Source organism: Amorphotheca resinae, assembly GCF_003019875.1.
Source record: "Amorphotheca resinae ATCC 22711 unplaced genomic scaffold M430scaffold_10, whole genome shotgun sequence".
In the NCBI taxonomy this organism is placed as follows: domain Eukaryota; kingdom Fungi; phylum Ascomycota; class Leotiomycetes; order Helotiales; family Amorphothecaceae; genus Amorphotheca; species Amorphotheca resinae.
Window position 1 is genome coordinate 533,617 of NW_020194480.1, and position 23,914 is coordinate 557,530.

General features: G+C 50.7%; 8 protein-coding genes across 8 annotated transcripts; 2 read left to right on the forward strand and 6 right to left on the reverse strand.

Annotated features, from left to right (window-relative positions):
• Positions 1–236: 236 nt before the first annotated feature.
• Positions 237–2,965, reverse strand: M430DRAFT_107022 (hypothetical protein; the record flags this gene model as incomplete). Its single annotated transcript, XM_024861123.1, has 2 exons — positions 237–588; positions 636–2,965. The coding sequence occupies 2 exons, from the start codon at positions 2,963–2,965 to the stop codon at positions 237–239; spliced, it is 2,682 nt and encodes an 893-aa protein (XP_024718367.1).
• A 703-nt stretch (positions 2,966–3,668) lies between these two features.
• M430DRAFT_44305 (hypothetical protein) lies at positions 3,669–5,967 on the reverse strand (the record flags this gene model as incomplete). The annotated part of the gene is made up of 3 exons (XM_024867688.1): positions 3,669–4,124; positions 4,173–5,358; positions 5,899–5,967. The coding sequence occupies 3 exons, from the start codon at positions 5,965–5,967 to the stop codon at positions 3,988–3,990; spliced, it is 1,392 nt and encodes a 463-aa protein (XP_024718368.1). The 3' UTR covers positions 3,669–3,987.
• Positions 5,968–6,424: 457 nt separating this feature from the next.
• Positions 6,425–8,198, forward strand: M430DRAFT_36519 (hypothetical protein). Its single transcript, XM_024866945.1, has 2 exons — positions 6,425–7,077; positions 7,129–8,198. The coding sequence occupies exons 1-2, from the start codon at positions 6,456–6,458 to the stop codon at positions 7,911–7,913; spliced, it is 1,407 nt and encodes a 468-aa protein (XP_024718369.1). The 5' UTR covers positions 6,425–6,455; the 3' UTR covers positions 7,914–8,198.
• Positions 8,199–9,151: 953 nt separating this feature from the next.
• On the forward strand, positions 9,152–10,023 carry M430DRAFT_107146 (hypothetical protein; the record flags this gene model as incomplete). Its single annotated transcript, XM_024861140.1, has 2 exons — positions 9,152–9,571; positions 9,637–10,023. The coding sequence occupies 2 exons, from the start codon at positions 9,152–9,154 to the stop codon at positions 10,021–10,023; spliced, it is 807 nt and encodes a 268-aa protein (XP_024718370.1).
• A 603-nt stretch (positions 10,024–10,626) lies between these two features.
• Positions 10,627–11,377, reverse strand: M430DRAFT_170093 (hypothetical protein). Its single transcript, XM_024863578.1, has 2 exons — positions 10,977–11,377; positions 10,627–10,752 (listed from the first exon to the last, which is right to left on the reverse strand). Exons 1-2 carry the CDS (start codon positions 11,333–11,335, stop codon positions 10,632–10,634), a joined length of 480 nt encoding a protein of 159 aa, XP_024718371.1. The 5' UTR covers positions 11,336–11,377; the 3' UTR covers positions 10,627–10,631.
• M430DRAFT_170096 (hypothetical protein) lies at positions 11,346–13,419 on the reverse strand. Its single transcript, XM_024863579.1, has 3 exons — positions 12,674–13,419; positions 11,437–12,624; positions 11,346–11,373 (listed from the first exon to the last, which is right to left on the reverse strand). Exons 1-2 carry the CDS (start codon positions 13,228–13,230, stop codon positions 11,448–11,450), a joined length of 1,734 nt encoding a protein of 577 aa, XP_024718372.1. The 5' UTR covers positions 13,231–13,419; the 3' UTR covers positions 11,346–11,373; positions 11,437–11,447.
• Positions 13,420–15,765: 2,346 nt separating this feature from the next.
• Positions 15,766–17,099, reverse strand: M430DRAFT_60624 (hypothetical protein; the record flags this gene model as incomplete). Its single annotated transcript, XM_024868868.1, has 2 exons — positions 16,434–17,099; positions 15,766–16,378 (listed from the first exon to the last, which is right to left on the reverse strand). Exons 1-2 carry the CDS (start codon positions 16,631–16,633, stop codon positions 15,766–15,768), a joined length of 813 nt encoding a protein of 270 aa, XP_024718373.1. The 5' UTR covers positions 16,634–17,099.
• Positions 17,100–19,966: 2,867 nt separating this feature from the next.
• On the reverse strand, positions 19,967–22,727 carry M430DRAFT_170123 (hypothetical protein). The gene is made up of 3 exons (XM_024863580.1): positions 22,297–22,727; positions 20,653–22,204; positions 19,967–20,605 (listed from the first exon to the last, which is right to left on the reverse strand). The coding sequence occupies exons 1-3, from the start codon at positions 22,481–22,483 to the stop codon at positions 20,026–20,028; spliced, it is 2,319 nt and encodes a 772-aa protein (XP_024718374.1). The 5' UTR covers positions 22,484–22,727; the 3' UTR covers positions 19,967–20,025.
• Between the last annotated feature and the right edge of the window lie 1,187 nt (positions 22,728–23,914).

Sequence of the window (23,914 nt, forward strand, 5' to 3'; positions counted from 1 at the left end):
AAAAACGTTAACTTATCTATGAGACGGACATGGTATCCTCAGGTCTATGCTACAACAACTGCAAGTGGGCTTTGCGAACAGAAAACTAACAGGGAAAATGTTGTAACGAGTGTTATTGCGCCTTCGCTGTGCTCCATTCAGTCCGTTCCTCCCAAACCCATCATATCCCTATACACCATACCAAAGAAGCTCCAAACACTGTATTGTAGAGAACAAAGGAAAATGTACAAGACCCTTCATCGACTTCGTTCTTCCTGGGACGAATGTGGCCGTCTAGAAGTAGATCCGAGACTGCTGGTTAACAGGCTTCTCCAGCTCACGGAAGGGTCTGCTCCACCACGGCGACTTGAATCAGATGAGGCGGTGCCTTGCTCAAGATCACCATTATTTTCATCAGATACGTCGCCTAGAATTCCAGATGAGGAGGACTCATTGGCTGTTTCGGAGGCTTGGGCTTGGCCATCATCATCACTGTCGTCAATATACGGCTCGTAACGAGGACTGGAAGAGGAACCGCGAGCTAGAGAACGGACAACATCGCCTTTGCAAATCGGACATGTTCGTCGACGCGTTGTTAACCATGGTGTTCTGTGACGAGGTTAGCAAGATCCTGGGTGGCTGGCTTGATTACTTACATGCAGTTCACATGGAATTCATGGCCACAAGGTAAACTCATGACTTGACTAACACCATCGATATACTCTTCTAGGCACACGACGCACTCCACTTGTTTGCCCATGTACCTTTTCCATTCAGGGGAAACATTGGAAGATTTCTCATGTTCCTGAGAGCGCGCTGGAGATGAGGGCATTTGCAGCGGACTAGAGTTGACTTGAACGGGGCCTCCGTGTTCTGGGATACCAGTCGTTGTCCTCGACCGTGGTCGAGGCCTAGCTGATGGCGATTGCTGAAGGAGAGGGGTGGTTGCAGAAGTACTCGTAGGACTTGGTAATCTTGGAGACTGGTGACCAGGCGTGGTGATAGTCTGGTAGGTTCGCACTGGTAGTCTGTCGACGACAGACTTTGGTGCTCGCCAGCGACGTCTCCGTATTCTAGATCTCACGAGAAGAAGTGCATATACCACAGTTAGAGTGACTAGAGGACTGACGACCAGGACCAAGAGCGTGTCCAGGAAGGGGCTGGCTCCATTGGTTGGTGTTAACGTGACCCATAGGCCATCGTATTCTCCGTCGTTGTCATTGTCCTCACTAGCCGCTTCAGCGACATTATGTGTAGTGCTGCTTGATCCAGTGGGTATGAATTCGATATCCTCTTCGTCATCTCCAAAAATAGCTGTTAACAGCCCCTTCGATTTTCCTTCATTCGCCGAATCTTTCTGTTCCCCTTGTGTGTTAGGCTTCTCTGATTCAGATTCGATCTCTGCACTATATTCACCACTCCCAGGTGTAGTGCTTCCGCCTCTAAGCTTTGGAATATACTCGGGTATATCTTGAAGAGCTCCGCCGATGTGTTTCTTCCCGGATTTTGCAGGGTGGGAATTGGTATTCCTCATCTTCGTGGTATCCGACTTCTCGGCAGCATTGCCTTTCTCGGAATCCTTTGAGCTTGATGAACCAACCAAGTCGGGGTCGCGCCAGTCTTGAACACCAATAACAAAATCATCACCAGTTTTGGTATTTTTGGCTCCAGTATCAGTATTCTGTTTGGACTTTGCCGAAGAGACCTTCTCCGTATTAGTACTATCATCGTCCTTCCAATCGTCCACGAGAACCCAGTCCAGCTGACCACTGCTTGGAGGACGACTGCTATCGGCTTCAGAATTGCCCTTTTTAGACCCGAAAAATAGAGACTTGAACCAGCCAGGTCGCTCCGTGGTCATAACGGTAGATTCTTTTTTGGTCGGCGTAGAACCCTTTTTGGGGGCCTTTGAAGCCGGCCGCGATGTCGAAGTTGCTTTGGTCGTTGTCGTTGTCTGTGTAAAAGTAGGTTTTAAATTCGGGTTCTTCCCAGCCTTTTTCGGCTTGTCGGTGTGCAGGACCTTCAAGGTCGGGTTACCCTTCTCATCAACTGAATCCTCGATGAAATTTCCAGATCCCACTAGAGACGATAGAAGATGGGCAGTAGTCCGTGAGGTAAAGATGGATGGGATGGTGACATTTGAGGTATCCCCCCGGGCGTACATTTGTATCAGAGGTCCTCCCTTGGTATCATCACCAACGATCAGGGAAATTGCGCCTCTACGCTGGGCCCATTTGACCTTTTCCAAGAAGCCGCATCCACCACGGCTCAAAAGAACAATCTTCCCAGCAATCTCCGCGCCCTCTTGTATTGACTGAATATCGGCATGGTTTCCATTAGCATCAGCCGGTTGCGGGTCGGTAGGTTTGGATACACGGGAACCTGGTAAAGGATGATGGAGGTAATCGTCAGTGCCATCGTCAATAGAAGGCTCTGAGCCATCCTTCTTCTTGCGCGGGGAGTCCTCTGATGTAGCCGTCCGGTCATCGAACGGACCATCTCCATCACTGCCTCTCTTGCGGGATTTAGCTGCAGTCGTCGCAGACTTATCCACTCCAGATTTCACTCCATCAGATTTTGCAGTACCTGGCTTCTTCGCATAATCATCAACCCACCCAGGTACGTCACTACAGCCTAGCTCGCCCACAGCGCCAGCAGCAGCAGTCCCTTCCCGTATGCTATCATCGCCGAAGCCACTTCCAATCCATAGCTGCCCACTCAAACCCTCCTGGGGTAACGATGGGCCAAACGCTGCAGGTCGTGCTAAGAAAGCGGTCGAGTTTTCGTGTGTGAGGGTGATGATGGCATTCGGTGGAAAGAGAGAGAAGGGCGCTCGAAAGGAGAAGAATGACTGTAGACGGGTCTTGTGTGCTGGCGATGCGACTGTTGCTTTCTTCGGCGGATGGGAAGATCGCAGAGAAAGGAATGTCAGGAATAGAACTGTTATGAAGAAAGCAACGATTATGACGGCTCGCGGAGATCGCATGATGAGTACGATGGCAGGCTCTCAACTGTCGCAAGACCGATCAGCTCTACAGCTGCAGCAGGCGAAGAATGAATCGCATCCGAGGTCGACGAGTCTGTAGCAAAGCGTCGTGGAAGAAGGTAAAGGTAAAGGATCGCTCTAAGCTGGATATCTTCGTAGAGGAGAGAGGGAGAAGAAGAGGAGGAGGAGGAGGATGGGAGGATGAAAGGAGGTCGGTAGCTGAGGTCAGTGGAGTTGGAGGTGGAGTGGAGTGGAGTGGAGCGGGACGGATAAGGTGATGATCACAATCAGGGGTAGCCGAGGCGAGTTGACAACTGACGACACAAGACACGAGGGGCTGTGTGACGCAACGTTTCAAGGAGCTTCAGTATCAGACGGACTGTACTGGACGTGTGCTCTTGGAGGTAAATCTGTGCCGGTGCCCGTGTACCTTGCGTAGGCCAAAGTTAGATAAATGGAGAATCTGACAATGCGACATGTGAGCGCAATTAATTCATCTCTATGATTACCTCTACAGGCCTCACGCAACGGCAACAGGTGACGCCTCAATCGCCTCAACCTTCAACGTCTTGTCCACGTGACCCGGAGCGGAGCTGTCCCATTTAGCCGCGCGGAAATGCTGAGGAAGCAGGTACCAATAAGGTATCAAGGTAATAATAAACAACCTGATTGATCCTTCAATCTGCACATCAAGATATACAATAGTGGTGAGCAGTATGCGACCATACAAAATTTCTCACGGGCCGACCCCGTTCTCCTGTGCGCTGCCAGATCATCTGGCAGTTCCGTACAATCTCCAAGCTACAGCTTTACTACCCTCGAATTTCCACTCCCCCAGCTCTATCGAAGCAGCATAACTAGTTTCCGGTCTTCATGACGGGTGATAGTAAGCATATTACAATGCCTCGGCCCCAAATTATCATAGTTGACCCCCAGTCAATCCGCCATACGTCCTGTCCAGCTTCCTGACTGGATCACGAACATACATCAGAAAGAGGAAGAGGGGCGAGATTGACAATAGCTCAAGAAGCTGATGTCAGAAATCTCGCGATACGACCGTATGAACCAATTGAGCTATCGTTGGTAGAGATGTAAGTGGGATACGGATACTCGGCAGAACCACCGGAGAGTAGGAACTGGGAGGGAACAATGGTCTGCACTGGGACAAGGTGATGAGCCAGAGACAAACCAGGAGAAAGTGCTCAACGTGCAACGCCGTTAGGCTTATCGCCCGCTAGCTTCATTCCGAGAATCATTTTCACCTCTGGACAATATTCCATGATATGATCTACCTGGCCTTGATCATCCCAGATCTGTCCGAAGGGGTCAGCATATCTCGCAGAGGTGCGAAACTCAAACGGGGGCTTCACCTGCTCATGATGAACGCCCAACCACCCAATATGATAACCCAACGGCGTCTCATCCCATACACTCTCCACACTGAATTTCTTACTGACAGCCGCGTTAGGTATTCTGGCCCCCGGTAACCCATGCAGTCTATCAGTGAGCCACAAATCCTCCAATGCGCCATCCCACTCAGGCCTCCTTTCCCTCTCTAGCACTTCCAATATCCTACTCACTTTCCGCAAACTCAACCCCCCATTCCCGCCATATTTAGCCGTCTTCGACCATGGTGCACCGATCCAATCCCATTCCAAGAAGTCGTTCAATGTGACAGGTGCGTTGGCACAAAAGATACTGTCAGGTTGGAAGACCAACAGATGTTCGGCTGGCGCCAGAATATCTCTGTAGAGGTGGGGGTCCGTGAACATCCGGCTTATATATTCGCGACTTGACACAGAGTATGTAGAAGGGAGCGGGATGATGGTAAGCTTTCCGGAAGCTTCCAGACGCGAGATGATCGGTGAGGACCTCATGAAAGCGATTGAAGTGGGAGACCCCATGAATCTGAAGGTCCATTCGGGTGGGATGAGGCTGGTCATATGCGCGAAGAGTGCGGGGAGGTGCGGGAGGGGTCGCGTTTCAACGAGGAAAGCAACTTTGGTTCGGTCGTATGGAGAGGGCGGAGGCGAACATTCTGAGGGCGGAGGAGGCTCAGCAGAAGCCGCTGGAGTAGGTGAAGGGGGAATTGCACTCGTAAACTGGATTGTCTGGGGAAACTGTGAAGGGTGGAGAGCCAACAAAGAACTGTAGAAGCTGGAGAGGGTGTAATTGTAAGCAATTGCTTCGGTAGGTCGGAATAGCGGTGGTGATGTCCTGGGAGTACTTGCGTGAGGTATAAAATGAGGGCCAAGATGAATATTAAGCCTGTTCCCTTGACAGCAAACTGTTTTGTCATAGTAGACCCATTCCCCATCACTGCGGCCAGCATTGTTCTCGAAGAATAAACGGCTGCAAGGGAGGAGAACAACAAGAAGAGGAAAGGGGAGAAGCTGACGACGAAGAGAGCGCGCTGGAAGTCAGCATCATTGCTGCTTCGAGGAAACAATAGCAATAAGCACTATTGCAAGAAGACACATACAGAGTACGTTGTAAGTACGTACTATGCCGCAGACTGGCAGGGGATTTCCAGACCTGAGTGGATCGCCAGGCGCAGGAATCGTTCCTCGGTATTGCTTTTGCCAGGGCTGATTGCACGGGCGATTTCAACTGGTCGGCATCGTGTCGATAGGCCCTGCGTGGCTGAGAAGAAGCTTTTCTAGCACGGAGTAAAATTGGATCCTGTGGGTCTTCGCTGCCAGACGCGTACGTTGTATAAAGTAGTAGGGGTCGGCGCTCTGCGATTGAACCCGATGTTTTCCAACTCTCCTCTCTCAATCAATGATTGCAGCAAGTTCTGGGTCTCGTGGAGCAGAAATGTTCAGTCAGGCCACAGCTGAAAGGGATAGTTATGCCTTTCAGAACCCACCACTTCCTCCGGATTCCATGCTTAATTCTGGCAAGTCGTTTTCTTTACCACGCCCCATGCATACCTGTTCATAGATGACCCTTGTTTCTCGTGGTTCCCTGATGGTTTGGCTGGTTTCCAAGTTCTTGGACATCATGGCTGCTGGGCCCTGGCTGGACTGTGCTTTCGTTCGCTCTTGATTATGCAAGTCATTTAGTCCAGATGACAAACATCCAATCTTGAGAGTAGATACCAAACCACTCAGTTGGCTCTTGTATATGTGTGTTTAAACCAAGGATCCAGCCAAACCCACAGTCAGGTAAAATTCAAGTGGTCCTTGGGTGAGGAGGTTTCAAGTTTCTAGGTAGGTAGGGGCGTGGATTTAGCCGTTTCCTCTGTAGGGCTAGCTGAAGTGTTAGTGCCTGAGGAATCAAGAAGTGAATAACAGTACGTACCTTGAACTAAAACCAGATAACGGCAAGCGTCCTCTCTTATCTTATCCGCGAACCCACCCAAACCCGCTCGTTCCAAACCCCACCCCCGCCATCTACAGTACCTAGGTACTGTAGTTACTATTGTTGTTTACTTCTTTGACTCCAAAGTAACGCATCCACGATTCCATCGCGCTTTTTCTATCATATCATGGCCCAGTCTCGGCTGGAAGAGCTTCCTATTAAGGTGCAGCAGACCATAACGTCTATGCTCCCTGATCTTGAGTCTATAAGATCGATAGCCTTGGCCAGCCCCTCGTGGTACCGCGCGTTCGCCAATTCCGAGCTGTTAATCACGAGCCAGATCCTGGAAGATGAAGTGGACTTTGACGTCCTCCCTGAAGCCACTGCAGCGTTAGACTCCTCTCGTATATCGCCGTGGACCCAGCAACAAATACAAGAGTTCGTCTCCCAGCATCTCCATAGTCGAAGAATACCCCCGCAGAAGTGGACACTCCCGGACGCTCTCCTCCTCAGCAACCTCCATGATCATGTCTATTGCTTCACGATGGATTTTGTCTCCAAGGCACTGGGCAAGTCCCCTTGCCCGACTGACCTTGAGCCCGACCAGCCAGAACTATCGCAAAACGAGATGGCTCGCATTATACGCGCCTTCTATCGATTTGAGATATACTGTAACATATTCCGCAATCCACACCGTACTCTCTTTAGCGTCGAACAGCAGCGGAGCATCTTTTTCTCCAATTTCTCACTCTGGGAGAACGAACAGCTAGCATGCATTCACGATTATCTCGTCAGAGTTGTATCTCCAGGTATGTGAATATGTGCTGTCACTATCGTAAGGCTGCTTCTAACAATCCTAGCCTTTAATGATATTGCCGAACATGACGTTGCATGGGGCAAGTTTTCTGTTGAATACGGAGACAAAATAGACTCTAGGTTTATTCAGCACCTTTTGTCCCTTGGTTTAGAAGATCTCCACCAAATCGCCTTAGCTGAAGACTACGAAGAACGACGCGAGCTCATTTATTACAGGTATCCACCGCGTAACGCCCAATTTCTTTACACGGGGCTGAAGATGGCCAACGAACCTGACGATGGGGCTTTTCTCTCCGACTACACCCAGGACGAAGAGCTTGCCCACATCAAAGACCCATTTGCCCAAGACTCTGACACAGGCCCGTCCGATGCATGGCGCTGGGCACACAAAGGCGAGACTTGCTCAAATTTTGTCAATTCTGACTCGCGACAACTACTGCGCGAGTGGGGATATGTCATGTGGGACCACGCTCGACTAGACAACTGGGGTATCTTCGAAATGCCTTGGGAGGCACCGGACACATCGGCTCGTGCAGATGCAGAAAGAGAACACGTCGCTAAAATGCAAGCATCCTTTGATCGAAGGTCAGAGATATTTAAGGCTAGGGGAAGAGGCTGGTGGAGTTTCGAGAATGAGGGAGGTGTCATTTGGCCCCGTGAGACGCGGGATACTCGCCGTTGGCCACCTATATGGAGACCGCGGCAAGTTAACTCACTCAACGAGGCCCGTACCTTTCTTACTTCGCTGGCCTCTGGCTCGGAAGATCCAGCCTTTCATCGACGCCATCAGCAACGTTCACGTTTTTGGGGGTTTTCACTTCGGAACTAGCAAGTCCAGCTATTCACATTGCGCGATTCTTGATTTTTTTTGAAGCTATCTCTCTCGTGGAAATCAATCCAAGCTTCGTTTGATTATAGGGGTATTATAGGGGCACCTCGGGACGTATCATGGAACGCGAGGACTAGGCGCTGGCTCTGGGTGCTAAAATTTGTCCACCAAATGGACGTTGGAGGGAAATAATAATGGTATCGACGGTCAATGGAGTTGGCTTTGCCGTGTGGTTATAGTGTTGATATACCCAAAATCGCAGAATCTGAAGCACTGATTCACTAGCTCTCCGCACGCTTGTGCTGGGCATACCACCTCCCTGTTATCCCAGCCTTATCTACATCTTCTGATATCGTGTCATGGAAGACGTGTTGTAAGTCCTTGGGGGCATGCGGGGTGATGCGGGCATGTAGCTCTCGTCACATATTCTAAGACTTCAAGCCACTGCCGACCAATGAAGAGAAAAGAAGGATGTATACCCTCACCGGAAGTCTTTGCCGATGACACTGTTAATGTACCATTCGATCTCATTCGTAAGATACCTAACGGTTTCTATCCTGCTATCCCTGTAACAATCTGATTGCTTGATAGAGCCTTCTCGAGTTCTTCTCCCAGACATGCAAGATCCCTGGACGATTTTGGCCTTGCTGACGACGGTTCCAGAAATGAGGCAGAGATCCTCGGTCCATTATCATTCCCATAAGGTAAGCACCAGTCTATATTCTCAGATTCTCAGATGGAATGCTGATTCCAACTCAGATATAAACAACAATTTGCAACAGTTGGTTGACTAAGCCATGGGGATGAAAAATGTGGTTCCATGCTGACGAGGGACACAGGACCTCTGCCTGTGATCTGCCGGGACGGAATAATCTTCCACCGGTCACCAGGGGTAACCTGGTCGCTCACCCACCCTGCCTTACCTAGTTAGGGAAAGGTGGAGGCCCGTGCAGGCCCTCCAAGGCTCCACCTCCGCATCCTCCACGGCCCCAAAACCCGCTTTCGCATTCGTTTCCCTATGCGGACTACCTATAAGCTAACAGTCCTTTACTCAGTACGCACCTTGGGCAGCGTCAGCCTACCTAGGTGCATACCTACACCGTATATCTTACTTCTCTCGAGACCTTCCACTGCCTGTTACATGTGTTTGGATTTCTGCCTCTTTGATCTTACTCGAGAGACACGTCTGACTTCCTAGGTATCAGAACACCACTTGCATCGTTATTCGTCTTGCCCAGATGGCCTCCTCTCTTTTCGCGCGCCTTCAAGGCTGGCCTCAAAGCATCTCCACTCACCCTCTAATTCAAAACCATTCTACCGCCCTTGTTACCCTTGCTGCACTCTCCGGCCCTCTGCTTAGACTGATTTACATTTCCCACGCCGACTACCGCGCCTGGCTCCGCGTCGGACGGGGCGGCCTGCCATACAATGCGTTTGGATGGCTCATACAACTACTTCTGACGCCACTGAGAGGCCCTCGCCTGGACACGGGCTGCTACGATAATCCAAAGGCTGTAGCGAAAGCAGGCCCCCAAGCATTGGTATCCTATCTGGAAGAGGAAGATGTCCCAGAACGTCAAGGCCCACGACCATCAATATGTCATTGGCTCCTTCCTCAGCGGCAGCTGGACAGCCGCTCTTCTGAAGAATCCAAGACGGTACGTCTCTTCGCTGCCAGAAATCCTCAGACCCTCCACACAAGAGACTGACACAATGGATGCAGAGACGTGAGAGTTTCATGCGCAGTCTTGCCGAAGCTGATCCCACTAGACTCTCAGTCAACACCTCAGCTCTAGAGCGTGGGGGATTAGCGCTTTTTGTTAACCTTGATGTCGAGAAGCACCCAAGTGCTCGATGGACTAAGAATGAGATTGCACACCTTCATCCAGGGGATGGCTCCATGCATGTGAGCCTCGCGCCGCTGGATGCTAAGCTTGTGATTGAGAGGGGGTGGGGCGAGCGATTCGGACTCGGTGGGACGCTTCTCCCTGCGACCTATATCATGGTTTATGCGCCTAAGTCTGGCGAGAACGAAGAAGCAGAAACGGTGGTTATAGAGAAGATTATCAATGCTGGGATGAAGTTCATGCTTGGTGAGAGAAAAGAGTAGGTAAGGTAGGCGGCGGCTGAAAAGCATCTAGAATCATGGGTCTCCATGATGTGTCGAATGCAATCCGATGTATCGTCATGCATTGTGTTCTTTGTACAATAAGGTTCCTCTGGTACCCTCCCCTCTTCACTCATGAATCAACTCCGGCGTTCTCGACAGCTAGAACTGTCGTAGGTACGAGTAGCCTCTGATTAACGGTAGCAATTCCAAAAGTCCAACCAAACTCAAACGTGCTCAAACCTTGTGCTGAACCATTTGAGCGAAGTGATCTCATGATGATTTAGAAATCAAGCATATATACACGCGACTAGGAATCGAGACCTCGAACCCAAGGATCGCCCCGAGACATTTCATTCCTATTACCTATGACCAGTGCGTAGGTAGAGAAGGCATCCATGCCCTCAGCTAATTTCTATCTCTGGCGAGAAAAGACCAACAGCCACAAAATTTAACTGCATACAACATGATGTCCTTGCCTACGTTAACTTAATCACCATCACACAAGCAAGCATCGTAAACAGATCAACTCTTAAGAGCACCTCGAAGAGAATTCCTGAGATGGGATTGGTTGAGGACCTCCCCTACTTTTCGTTAAGGAATATACTGAGCTATCGGGCCGGCTCGGCTCCCTCTCCCTCTTCCGAACTGGGAAATGAAGGTAACATGACTGAAATCCCATGCGATGCAAGTATGTCGTGCATAGTTTGTAGCGCCGCAAATTGTTCACATCTATGGCATATAGTTAGGGAATACCAGATTTATTTAAATGAACATGTATCATCATGATCATTCTGGATAGCTTTCTTGCGCACCGTCAATCAATCAATATGCAGCGAGTGAGTGGAAATTTGAGACAACATTATAAAATTTGGCCAAATAATCAGCTATCAAACATGCTGCTCGAGGTAGAAAATCAATCGCAATGATAGAGAAAAGGATTTTACACCACTGACAAAACACATCCATCGTCATGTAGAAGAATCCCGATGATCCTATCGCAAGAGAATTTGTGCATCGGCGTCCCCCATGACTTGTTGGTTTGCTGAACCCCTCTTTTTTCTCTCCCTGTTGATTTGGAAAGAGCCGTTTTCAAAAGAGCAGTTAGAAGCACAGGGTAGAGGGCGACCAGCGCAAGAGGAATTAGACGCCTATCGATTCTCAAATCTAGGACCAGTTCGCTTTTTGATGCATGAGCAGTGGAAGAAAAGTAACAAGCAGGTGTGCTGTGCGCGAGTCGAAGGAAGGGGGTATGTAACTGAACAAAAGAAAATCCTGAGAGAGTAAAATAACACGATCCGAAATTAACCGCCATTTTGTGTCCCCAGGAACTCCCGGCTTGCGGACGGTGGCCTCCAAATAAGTTAGTTGTTGCGTCGGTTCGCATTGCTTTTGTTCGCAAGACGCAAGACGTACGCGAGGACAGATCATCGTCGAGGACCTGGTTTCACCTCACGCCCCGACTTTACGTCTCGACCTGGCTTCGCCTCCCGATGCTTGAGCCGGCTCGTTCTCCATCCTTCATACCAGAGCTCCCTGCTTGCTTCTCTGAGCTCACCTCTCCATTCGCTGAATACAGCCTCCTTGAGCTTCACGAAATCGCAGTGCTCCTGGTTCATCGGATCCGCGAAGCCCCAGGGAAATTTTCTTCCAATGACTCCGGGTTCGTAGATGTCGGGGCTGATAATGGACAGGGGTAGATATGGGATATCCGTTGATGCATCATTCTCACTGGAATTCGAACGAGAGTGACGGCGGATTGACCCTGAAGACAGCCGAGAAGACTTAGGGGAAGAGTTGAGGTCCGGGGTTCCTTGAATTGGCAGGTCGCCGGCTGAGTTATGGCCGTCAGCACTGTCCTTGTTCTTGCCCTTGCCCTCGCTCTCGTCCTCATCTCCCTCATCCTCCTCATCGATGCGGCTAGAATTTGGCAGACTGTCGACTTCGGACTCTTCAAATCCGAATGCCTCTAGTGGATCAAGGTTGGCTTTACGCAGACTGTCCGATACCGTCTTCTTAAGATACGCCATATGCGCGGTGGTAATGGTGTCAGCCTTTGAAATGACAGGGACGACGGTTGTCTTTCCTTGCAGCGTGCGGAGGACCTGCAGATCAAGATCCTCATCCAGACCGCCGATCACACGAGGCGCGGGGTTATATTTCCCACTCGATGCGTTGCCATTTGCTGCCGCGGCCTTGCCTGCCGCAATGTTGCGATCGAGACGTACAGGGTCGAGGATCAGGAAGGCGCAATGGATATGGGTATCTTGAACACCTGGGGCTCGAACAACCTTCATCTCCTCTGTGAATGTCTCTTCGAATTTGCTTTCGAGGAACGAGGACATCTCGCGAAGCTGGAGATCGACTACATTCTTCTCCAAACCCTCCGAATCCCATAGGGTCAGACCAATTCGCTCTCCATCGATCTCGGTCTCGAGGTAATGCGATTCGAAGTTGCCGGACTTCGAAGCTTGTGGCGCAAAGATGTCATCGACGAGGTCGGTTGGTTGGGGACCCCTCTTCTTCTGGGGGAGGGCTAGAGAGGTCTTGAGGAAGTTGAGAAAGGAGGTTTTGCCAGAAGAACGGGCGCCGATGATGAGAATACTATCAATATGGTCAGTCAAAGCATCTCTCCGGTGAGTGCGGAACGTACTTAAATGGCGTCGGGTCCTTCCGTCGGCGGACTCTGCGAGGGCTGTTGATGGTGCTCACTGCGCTACTCGCATAGCTATAACGCCCACGGTGGGTCATGCTTTCGGTTCGAGCATAAGGGTCGACCCAGTCCCCATTGCGGCCACCACTTGATGGGATGGGAGGAGCTTGCACACTGCTCATGGCTGAAGACGCGCGACCTGTCTCTGTAGAGCCATGGTTTGCGCCCACTCGGCCAGATATGATGGCGACAGAGTCAGGTCGATCTTCGGAGTATGGCAGTTTTGGAGGCGCAAGGCCGTTGTATAGGTCGGGGAGTTTTGGAGGCGATCTTGGAATAGCAGCTGAGCGTCGCTGTCGCTCGAGCTCTTGCTCTCTCGCCATGGCTTGCGACTTCTTGTTTCCCTTGCCCAGATCGCCGGATTTCGTGCGACGGAGTAGAATACCGAGACTTGAACGACGAGCTTGGTTTTTCCCAGACTCAGGGATTACCGCCAGCTTGTCTGTTGGCGAAAGTGTACCCGCGCTGGGTGTTCGAGGTCTGCTTGTCGAGACCATGGCTGACGGGAGCTGACGGGGATTGATTGGATACGAGCTTGTCGCAGAAACGGCAGGGTAGGGAGTATGCGAATTGCGCGGCGTCGAATTGCCCGAAGAGTGGATTTGAAGTGAAGGTGAACTTTGAAGAGTGAATTCGAAGGAAGGGGACAAACTTTATGCGGGTGTATTTCCAGGGTTCGATTGCAAGGTGATGGTCGATCAGGGTCTACTTTTGACGTTTCTCCGGTTTCTAACCAAAGAAGCTGCTCGTCGCTTTCCGACGGAGGTTGTTGGGAGGCGGATCTTGTAGAGCAGAGGGGTTGGTTCTCTTATCTATTCTCAGTGCCACGGGCGACGATGAAGATGAAGAGCAGTAGTGAACGGATGTGAAGTCGGATGGACCGTCGCCGTAAGACTTGCGAAGGCTTGAGCCTGGCCGGGTCGTCTGCACGCAGAGGCTGCCCGATGTCCTGCGCAAATGGAGAATGGAAGGTTGATAGATGGGTAGAGGGATGGATAAAGCCAAGGAAGGGTCCGCGCCGGCGGGGTAGTGGAAATGGAAATGGGGATGAAGGCGAAATGCAAGTGAAGGGACGAAGAATCGAACAACTCTGGATGCTCAGAAGAACCTTGCGAGTTGAGGCGAGAAAGCCGCGAGACAGAGGGAGAGAGAGAGGAAATGAGGTAAAGAGCTTCTGCTCCGCGTTCAGGGGCATCACTCATCCCAGGGCGGCCCGGCCAATCACCCCGGCTGGCACGATATACGGAGTAATCAGAGCACCGATGGCAGAGATTTAACAGGAAGTCGACTCTGTGTTATGTTACCTATGTATAATATCTCCCGGTGCTTTGTCTCTACCTTACATCCAACAGACAGAAGCATACTCGTTCCTTTGAAACCCGCCTGGTTGAGATCGGATCGCAGACCCTAGGTGCATAGGTACATATCTACCTACTCGCAGCGTCCGATTGTCTGATAATGCTAATTGCCCCTAATGCTTCCGGCTAATGTTCCAACTAATGCTGAAGCAGCTTAAAACATGCCACTAGAAGGCCCCGAGATAATTCAGGGGTATCGTCCGATAATCATACCTTTTTACCCATGCAATTTACGGCGCCTTAAATTAGTACGTTGCCCCGGCCCTAACGGTCGCGTAAATGGCATTCAGGACAAGCGTCACCATGTCACTTTCCCATGCTTCTTCCTTCCACAGCTCCAGGATTCCTTCAACGATACCCGCTGCTCGCCGCTGATTTCTCCGGAAGCTCTCGCAGATGTCGTCGGCATACACCGGGTATACTGGCATAGCGAAGGAAAGGGCTTTGCGATGCCATGACACTTCTCGCCAATCCATTGAAGGAGATGCGGGCCTCAGTCGACACTGGAGTTGGCTCTCAACCTACTGGGCGACTGCCATGAGACGGCTAAACCTCATTTTCTCGAAGGTTAATTGGCAGAAGACGGCATGGCAGAGGTATGGCTCATACCACGATACAAGTACGGCAAAGAGAAGGCGAATATTGCGCGACGAAGCTGTTACGCTCCAGTCTACTGGCGCATTTGCCAAACAGATACCGATGACGGTTTTGTGGAGATACAAGGGAATACGACATAAGTGCATATAGGGTCCCAAGGTGATGTTCAGCATTACCTGCTGATTTAACTACTCCTACATCGACAAGTGTTATGTCAATATAGGATATGCTCATAGCATCTTCCTTGAAGCCAACAGTTTGGCCGCAGATCATACATGGCAGCCACTGTCTCTCATCTATGGAGTTAACAGATCAAGATGATCGATGGATATATTATGCTATAAAATATATCCGATCGATTATCCCCCGGAGCCGGGAATCTGACAATGCCGCGCTCCACCTATTGTACCGAGACCGCAATCCCAATTGCATGCGGCTGAGGACTATTGGGAAGTCATCGCGCTTGTGACTGAACATAAAACCAACACAGTTGATATTGTTGAGGTCCCCACGGTTGTGCAGGACGTGGTCCTGCCTGTAACCGTAGGAGACAGGCGTATCCTCCTCCCTGAGAATTTCCCCTGAGCGTTGCCCATCCTCTCTTCGAATTCGGTGAGTATCAGTGCACAGAGCCTGCATCTATTATCAAAAGGATGACCAATCCTTTTTAGGCCTAGGTGGTCTACTCCAGAGATGTTTGAAGCCAAAGCAGCTAGCCTGGCACTTCTGATGATTGGCTGGTTATACTTATCTGTGTATGACCAGCAGCTTATGTCTCAGCAGGATCAGTGCAATTCTAATAACTTTAATTTTGCTAACAACGGCCGTCTCCGGCAAGGGATATAAGCTATTCCAGCCCAGGCAAAAGGATAGGGGAAAAGAACAATAGGGAATAAAGCTTCAAAGGTCCATCACTACCTCCCGACGAATACAAAAGGACAAGGAAAAAAAAAAAATAGGGGAAAACCTTCAGAGCGTATATCATCACTGACTCCTGACGAGTATGCATGGTATAGTTCGCTATGGTACAGGTCTCTGCATCATGCTTCCTGCTTATACCTCGCATGTTAGCATCCATCATAGTTCTGCATAGAGAGCGCGCAGCACAGCCCCCGCCGTCAGATACTTATGTGTCCAACAGCCCATGACAACCTCCCCAAGCATCATCCCAGACACGTCTGGGAACTGCCCCCTTCGAAAACAGAAGTTCACTCTTCTCTGATAACTGAACTTATCTTCTGCCGTCGACATCGAGTCAGACTGCTGAAGGGGCCATCTCCCTGTCAGAATCGTGTAGAAAATCGATCCAAGACTGAAGATATCTGTGGCTATCGTAGACACACGTGGTCTGTTGGGGTCATAGAAGGGATCTTCAGGGAGACGCCCGCCATCCAAATTCAGCTCTTCACAAGTGGAGCCACCAAAGTCGCAGAGCAAGAGATCAAGCGATGCGCCGGTTACGGTTGCGCTTGCATGCACGAGGATGTTTTCGAGGCGTAGATCTGAGTGTATCACGCCGCGCTCATGAATGTACGTGACGGCCTCAGCCGTTTGGAGGCACCACTTCAGGCGTAGAGAAAGTTTGATGGATCCGTTCCTTTGGTCAATGAATGCCTGCAGATTTCCGAGGTTGGCTTCAGCGAGGATTAAGCCTTCAGGGTCGCCCGGCCTACTTTGGTACCCGATATATCTATGGGGGGTAGTTAGCAACGCTGAACCCGTCGTCGTACCACGGATGGACGGACCTGACGATTCTGGGGTGATGTCCCAGCCTTTCATATATGCGCCGCTCCACCCAGAAGCAGCCTGCAATGTCGTGGATCAAGTCCGTTCTATTGGCGACATCCTCACCGACATACATAGGCGATTTAAGGACGATACCGAGACCCGGCTTTTGTCGATAGAAGATGGAAGTGTCGCCGCGGTATGGCAGGAGGGTTGCCATTTTGCAAAGGGGAAACGAATGGACGGATGGATTAATACGTGCGGGAGATCGCTCGGTATGATGATGGGGCTTGAAGCTTGATATTGCTTTTCTGTCCCAGAGGACTCTCTTGCATGGGCAAAATATCTGAGGGGGAAATATGAGCTTTTATGAACCTTTCGAGCACCCAACGGGCAAACAAGAATCGAGGCTGTCTCGCTTCCAGCCCATCCAACCGTCCCACGACGCGGCAAGAAAAAGCAAGGAGGGAAATCCTGCGTTCGCCGAGAATCGAATCGTACGCGGGGCCCAGCAACGATGCTGTACGTAGGTTGGTGACACTACATATGGCAACTATGGATTTCACCACTGCGTACACATGTTAGGACTGGGTCCGCTTCGAGCCGGAGGTTGAAGGGTGGAAAGCTGGGACAGGAGGAACTGGCCCAAACCACAAAGACATTGTTGTGGGACCCAAAAGCCTCTTTTCACAGGCAAGCCGGGTTGCAGACGCCGGGCGCTCTCTACCAACGTCTACCAACGTCTACCAATTCTATCCACGGCAAGGGTAGACCTGGGCAGGTCTGGCAAGGGAGAGAGACTGAGACCGACTGAGACCGACCTGTAGGCGCTGCGCTGCCCCACGGCTGCTAAGGCTAGCGCGATCTGTCCCGCTCCTACCCTGTCTACCCCGCCCCGCCCCGCCCCACCGCGCGTTATCATAGGTCGCCAGCGGCCGTCACAGCTCGTCACAGCTCGTCACGGATACACAGCACTATATGATACGAATCGCATCCCATATATGAAGCCGGTCCCAGAGTTTATCATCGATCATCAGTCGCACAGTGGAAGCCAGGGGGCATCATGAACTCGTCATGACCTGGCTCTATGAAATTTGCTCACGACGAACACCGAGTGCTGGAATCCTGCCGACGCAGTTCTTTCTCCCGACCTGGCCCCCTAGGATTCCGATTTTATTATGAAGCCAGTCCCAGAATTTGAATCTTACTCGACCGACAGTCGCACAACTGAAGTCTAGAACGGTATCAAGATTTCTCGATTACCTAATCGAACCTCCTCAAGGACGAGGGAGACCTGCCGATAGAACTGTTCTCCTGGCTGGTTACGATTTCATCCCTGATATGAAGCCAACTTTTCATCCAGTCGCACAATTAAAGACTGGACAGCATCTATGACCCGGCTCCACGCAACTTCCTCGAAAACGAGGCATCACTGAGTGTTGGAATCCCTCCTGGACCTCTTTTTACCGATCCAGAGCCATATCTGTCCTACACACGACCACGCCACCAGCTTCAGATCCACCAACGACCGTCTTTTCGTCGCCAAAAAAGCCTCGAATTCCAAATGCAATGCCTCTCGCGCTCTTCAAACTCAACTAGACTTACGAAGATGCCGAGAGGGAGGATGTCCCGTATCATTTGTCAAACAATTTCCTCTCTGCAAGTGCAGCTAGATTTGCAAGGGCCGAGGAAGAGGATACCCCCGCATTATTGGTCAACGACCTTCCTATCTTGAGATGCAGCTAGATTTTGAGGGGACACAGAGGAAGAGAGTACCCCGCATGATTGGTCGAAGACCGTCTGATCTCCAAACGCCTAGGCCTGCGATGACTCCGAGGAGGAACATGTTCTGCATTGTTAGAAAATGACCCTCCCACCTTCAAACGCGGATGCTCCATCTGAGGTGATGCCGAAGAAAGGCCCAGACCGAAGAAGAGGACGCAACGTTCTCTCCCCCATGCGGGGGTCTAAAGCGTACCCGGCACAGACTTAGTTGGTGGCGTCCGGTAGTGATAGGGGGAGGAGATGTGGGGAGGGAAAATGTCGAGATCTTTCTGGGGGTCAGAGGGAGCCCCCCCAAGGAGTGCAGTTTCTAGATCCTGAGTTTGTTGCCCACCACTTGACACTGCTTGTAATGCTGATATTGGTCTTGGGATGATGAAGGATATTGTGGAGGGATGGGCGGTTGTGAAGGTATGTATAATGAATGACCTGCTTGTTTCTACGAGCTGCGGTATAGTTATCTCTGAAACTAATCATCAATCTCTCTAGAGATACCCAACGATCCAGAGTTTCTGAGTCCTGAGTTTATTAACCCACCACTTGAGACCTCCTGCAATGCTGATGACGGTCCAGGATTATTAAGGATGGGTGTTTTGTGAAGGTATGTCTTATCAACGTCCCTGTTCATTATTTATTGTTCCTATTCCACGCTATATATCTTTTATTCCCGATGATTCATCTAACCAGTCAGAAACCCTTCATTTCATCTTCCTCATCTTTCGAATCCCCCACTCCCCAAGAATCTTTGAATCCCCATCTCCATATACTCCATGTATCTATATAGGCTCCAAAGCATCTCTCTCTCCGCCGAAATTCCGCATTTCCGTGTTCGGATGTCGAATATCAGACGTGAAGGAGTAACAGGATCCTCGTCACAACGAAAGTAACAAATACCGGCTGGAAGATGATAAGAGATGCTTGTTTATTATTTCAGAACTTGATGGGGATTCGACTCGCAAGAGGGATGCAATAAGAAAGAAGGTTGCCTAGAGGTTTTCTTGACTTGATTACATACATCACATCACTTGCTCTCTCTCCTGTTCAGCTCGCCTTATTTCTGTAATCACAATGCGAGGAGGCACATATCATTATCATCACATTCTCAAAAAGCAGTTGTAAAATCCAAAATGATACACTGTTCAATGTGCTTCTTCTATTCATAGATTACCATATACAACTAGAGCTGTGTGTTGTGCCCTCTCCTCGATAAGGTAGGTAGGCAAGAGCCAGCTAGTCTATCCATATACTATGCAGAATGCACCTCTCGTATCAATCAATCAATCAAAAGTACTCCTTCCTCTAGGCCAACCCCGAAAGACAATGAATGGTCCCTGGCATCCATCCCTGCCCTGGCTGGGCCTTCATAACATAGGTACTGAATGGAGTATCATTTATTTTCCAAAGCAAGAAGGGCCTTCTGCCATTTGGCATTTTCGGGCTAGAAATCTGCAGAACGTGCAATGTACAGAAAAAGAAACAAGAAAAAAAAACGAAGGAAGAGATGGGGCCCGAAAATAGGCCAGCCGCTGGACAGGTCGTCGTATCAACCTTGTCGGTTATGTACAGTTGATAAACAAAAGGAGAGAGTTCAGACAAAGTTTCGCGAAGCGCGGTACATCATATCTGATGTTTTGTGGAGTGTTGGTGACGAATTCCTCGTACGTCAGGAAGCCAAGTCGACAAAGAGAACAAGGTGGATGGATCATTATTGATGATTCGTGGTATAGGCCGTCCTTAAAATGGAGGTTCGGACGGAAGACGTAGGAAGAAAGAATGACGCTCAAAAGATTCATAGCTTTCGGTGAAGGAGTTTCTACCTCCAAGAAGCATTTAAAGAGCGCCACCAGGATAAGCACTGCCGGGAACCATCCCCGTGCCTTGGAATTGACCAGGTGCGCGTCCCCTTCCCGGACCAGGCTTGCTGCGGCTACCTGGTACTTCAAAGTCTGGGTTTGAGTTCAGAAGAATGTCGGTCCTTTGCGGGGGACGTCGGCTCGTCATCGGCTGATCATATCCAGGTTGACCAGCATTCCATCTAGGATTGATCCCACGTTGAGATACAGAAGTAAAATTTGACAGGTCTGACTCCGCCGGGCTGCGAGAGCCAGAGTAAATATCTTCATAAGACTGACTACCACCAGGTCCACCAAGCGCAAGGGGTTGAAGATTATTATTCGAGCGACGATTCGAGCGATATGGTTGTCCCAAGGGAGTCGGAACAGGGGACGAGGCCGCGGGTGGCTCTTCCGCAAACTGAGGAGCGACATCTTCGTAATAATTGTCACCTCCTGAACTGACTCGCCTTTGATCTGAAGGCCCTGCGGTTGCGAGTTCGGTTGCTTCGGAAGTTTGGTTCAGAGGAGCACGCCGCTCCCCTTCTGCGGATGGCTGACGTGATGGTCCGGAAGGTCTAACAAGGTCAGAGTGATTCAATGCGATCCGGCATATGTGACTTACTCGTCCGTACTGTATCTACTTCCATCCGTCATAGCAGTATCTGGACGGACCTGCAGATGTTGACGCTGTTGTTGAAGTCCAACCATGCCGGCAACATCTCCATCACTGTCCCTCAATTGTCCAAATTGGGTGCCGAATCCATCTGGTGCGTGGGAAGGGCTGCCTGTTGTTGCATCCATCTCAATAGCTTGACCTACGGGCCCCTCCTGCTCAATTTCTGGTAGCGGTGGGGGTGTTTCGGCTCTTGGAAGGGAATCGCGAGCCTCCGGAGGATTATATGCTCGGTATTCGCCAGCTGGAGGAGGCGGCCGAGGGGAAGCATTCCTACCGTACACATCACCCTCAGGTTGCGGAGGTCCCTGTCCGTATTGACTATAGGGGCGGCCTGGTGGGGACATTGCTCTGTCATAACCGCCACGTCCATATCCCGGCGGTGGCCCTCTGCCTCCTCTGCCTCTCATCATAGGCATTGGACCTGCCATAATCTCACCATTTATGGGCGGACCCATCTGCACACCCATGGGCGGTCCTCGATAGGGTCCGGGCGGTCCATATCCACCGCGGCCATTTGGAAATCCATAGCCTCCCCTGTATCCCCCTCTACCATTTGGGGGTGGACCATACCCCCCTCTGCCATTCGGGGGTGGGCCATATCCCCCTCTACCATTTGGAGGTGGACCATACCCCCCTCTACCATTCGGGGGTGGGCCATAACCCCCTCTAGGGGGCGGGCCATACCCACCTCGGCCAGGAGGGAAGCCGCCCCTCCCCCTATAAGGCATTCCTCTTCCTCTTGAATTGATGGATGTATCAGAGTACTGACGACTTAATGATGGGTCGGCTGACGGGTCTCGACTTGGAATTTCACGTGAGCCTAGAGGAGGCATGGGCAGAGCATTGCCATATTGATCCGTGGGTAGAGTTGGATCGCGCGGTGCCATTGAGGGACCTCCTGGCGTGGAATTCGGGGAGGTTTCGGAAGTTTTCGTCGTTAAGGGGATGCGTTCATCACTAGTCCTGTCTTCCTCAGGCTTCTTCATCTCAAAAGTAGCAAAAGACGGCAACTTGTCAACGCCTGAATCTCCCTTGTCCACGTAATTGCTGACCATAGGAGTGATAGGAGCAGACGTCCCTTGGCGATTATAGTAGTTTTCCCCGTTCATTTCTGCATTCTCCGCGATACGACGTTTGCGGGCCTTTCGACTGACCAAGGTCCGTCGCATTGCACAGGAGACAACGCCGCTCACAGCGATGAGAATGGTAGCTGCTAAGACAATATAGGATCCCCATGCCATATGGGGTATAAACAGCAGGACATCAATAAGAAAAGAGAGTAGGGAAAGGAGCAATGTCAAGATGCTTAGGATGAAGACTCCCAGAAGGTATCTAGGAGAGTGTGAAGGTGAACGAAAATGGGCAGCGGCTGCGAGAACGAGCATGATAAGGGTAAAGAGGGCCGCAATGGGGTGCACGATAAGAATCGCCGAGAGGGTTGTTCTTGTGTCGGTTGGAATATCGAAGCTCTTGGTTTGGGAATCGCTGAAGAGTTTGGCTAAATCATCGAATCAGCGATGGTCGCATTCCGGGCGCATAGGGGAGAAGATAAACTTCAAGGAATGAGGCATTCCTCGGTCTTGCACTGACCAGTATTGTATCCAACCTCGACATTACTGCACGTATCCCCTTTGCAGTATCCGAAAACGCCAAAATCATAGCCGCCATATGAAGCCAGGGGGATCTGCTTGACGATTGGGGTCGAGATGACGGATATAAGCAGCAGGACGAATGCTGCGAACAGCAGGATCGTCAAAGGGGTCGCCGGTCTCAACATGGTGAAAAGAATAAAAAAAGCGCGCGAATCTGGAAATGATTGTGTATGCCGGCGTCCTCAAGACGCGGCGGTTGGAGGAGTGTTGCGAAGGTCGCGATGCGAGGGAACGATCTGTACTCGGACGGAGGGTTCGAGGCGTGGACTCAAGGCGAGGACCGACTGCATTGGTGAGAATTGGTCAAGCAGGGCGCCTTGTCGCAGTTGCATTGAATGGCGGGGGGGGGACGGTATGGGATAGAATAGAAGAATAGAATTGTATATACGACTCTACGCCGACGAGAGGGGGGAGGATGGCAAGGGACGGCGGGTCCTACCACAGCGCAACGACAGGAGAGAGAGAGAGAGGGAGAGGGAGGGAGGGAGGGAAGGAGGAGAGAGAGATAGGGATCGCGGGCGGGCAGACAGGGCTCTGAAGGACAGAACTGCGAAGGCCTGGGAAGGCTGCTGGGACAGGAGATGGGGGGTGGGCGGGCGGAGGAGCGAGTACTTTAGCAGAGGCCCGTCCGGAGTGGAGTAATCTGTCTGTTCTGGAGTCGGGGATCATCCATATCGTGTCCGGGGGGGGCTCGTCGTGGCTTGACACAGCCGCAAGGGATATCCACACGCTGGGATTGGACGAGCGGTGGGGTGGAAGAGAAGAAGAAGAGAGAGGAAGAGAAAAAAAGAGAGATAGAGATAGAAAAGAAGAAAAGAGAAAAAGAAACAAGAAAAAGAAAGGAAGACAATTGGACTGTCGATGTTGTGCAGATGCAGAAATGGATGTCTCTTCTCATCGAATTGGATGAATCGGGCAAGGTGCGTTATTACATGGACCGGGTACCTTGGGCTAACGTAATATTACACAGCCGTCCTATTTACGGCAGGTATTTACCCACGACTACGTACATTTACGGTAATAATATATCTTACTACTGTTCTTTTAAACTCAAAATAAACAACAGGCGGTCAATCTCTCATGCGTCGTCGTGCAGCGATAAAGACCATCTTCAATGATTTAATTGATTATTCTGTAAATGCCCGAGTCGTGACTTCTGCCATCGGACATCCTACAACACCGTTGCTTGTCCTTTTCCAGGGTTTGATATCATCCTTGTTGCTGGTCCAGAGTAAATGTAAATCACTTGTACCTCACTCAGGTGTGACATACTGTGATTGCACGATTCGTGCTGCAACCCATCTGCCTCGGACCCGATCAACAGCGTCAACAACAATAATTACTTCCCTTCCATGATTCCATCACAGTAGTCTCTGCAATCCTTGTTTTTTTCCCTGTGTATCACTGTATCTCCCCCTTCCACAATGCGCTCATGAAACGTGTTTCAACTCCCCCCAGGCGAGCCCGCGCCGTGCTTCATCGGACGAGGCTCCGCGAAAGGAATCCATGTCTTGCAACCCCAATCTCCCTACACAGCATGTTTGACCTGGGCCGGT

Excerpts from the sequence above, each read along its gene's own strand:
- M430DRAFT_170093 (XM_024863578.1), bottom strand. The coding sequence starts at position 11,335 with ATGGCGGTTAATTTCGGATCGTGTTATTTTACTCTCTCAGGATTTTCT. Across the intron at positions 10,753-10,976 it reads CATGACGATGGATGTGTTTT|ATGTGAACAATTTGCGGCGC; the intron begins GTCAGTGGTGTA and ends TATATGCCATAG.
- M430DRAFT_36519 (XM_024866945.1), top strand. The coding sequence starts at position 6,456 with ATGGCCCAGTCTCGGCTGGAAGAGCTTCCTATTAAGGTGCAGCAGACC. Across the intron at positions 7,078-7,128 it reads CGTCAGAGTTGTATCTCCAG|CCTTTAATGATATTGCCGAA; the intron begins GTATGTGAATAT and ends TAACAATCCTAG.
- M430DRAFT_170123 (XM_024863580.1), bottom strand. The coding sequence starts at position 22,483 with ATGTTGAGACCGGCGACCCCTTTGACGATCCTGCTGTTCGCAGCATTC. Across the intron at positions 22,205-22,296 it reads CGAGGTTGGATACAATACTG|CCAAACTCTTCAGCGATTCC; the intron begins GTCAGTGCAAGA and ends TCGATGATTTAG. Across the intron at positions 20,606-20,652 it reads AGTAGATACAGTACGGACGA|ACCTTCCGGACCATCACGTC; the intron begins GTAAGTCACATA and ends TGACCTTGTTAG.
- M430DRAFT_170096 (XM_024863579.1), bottom strand. The coding sequence starts at position 13,230 with ATGGTCTCGACAAGCAGACCTCGAACACCCAGCGCGGGTACACTTTCG. Across the intron at positions 12,625-12,673 it reads AAGGACCCGACGCCATTTAA|TATTCTCATCATCGGCGCCC; the intron begins GTACGTTCCGCA and ends CCATATTGATAG.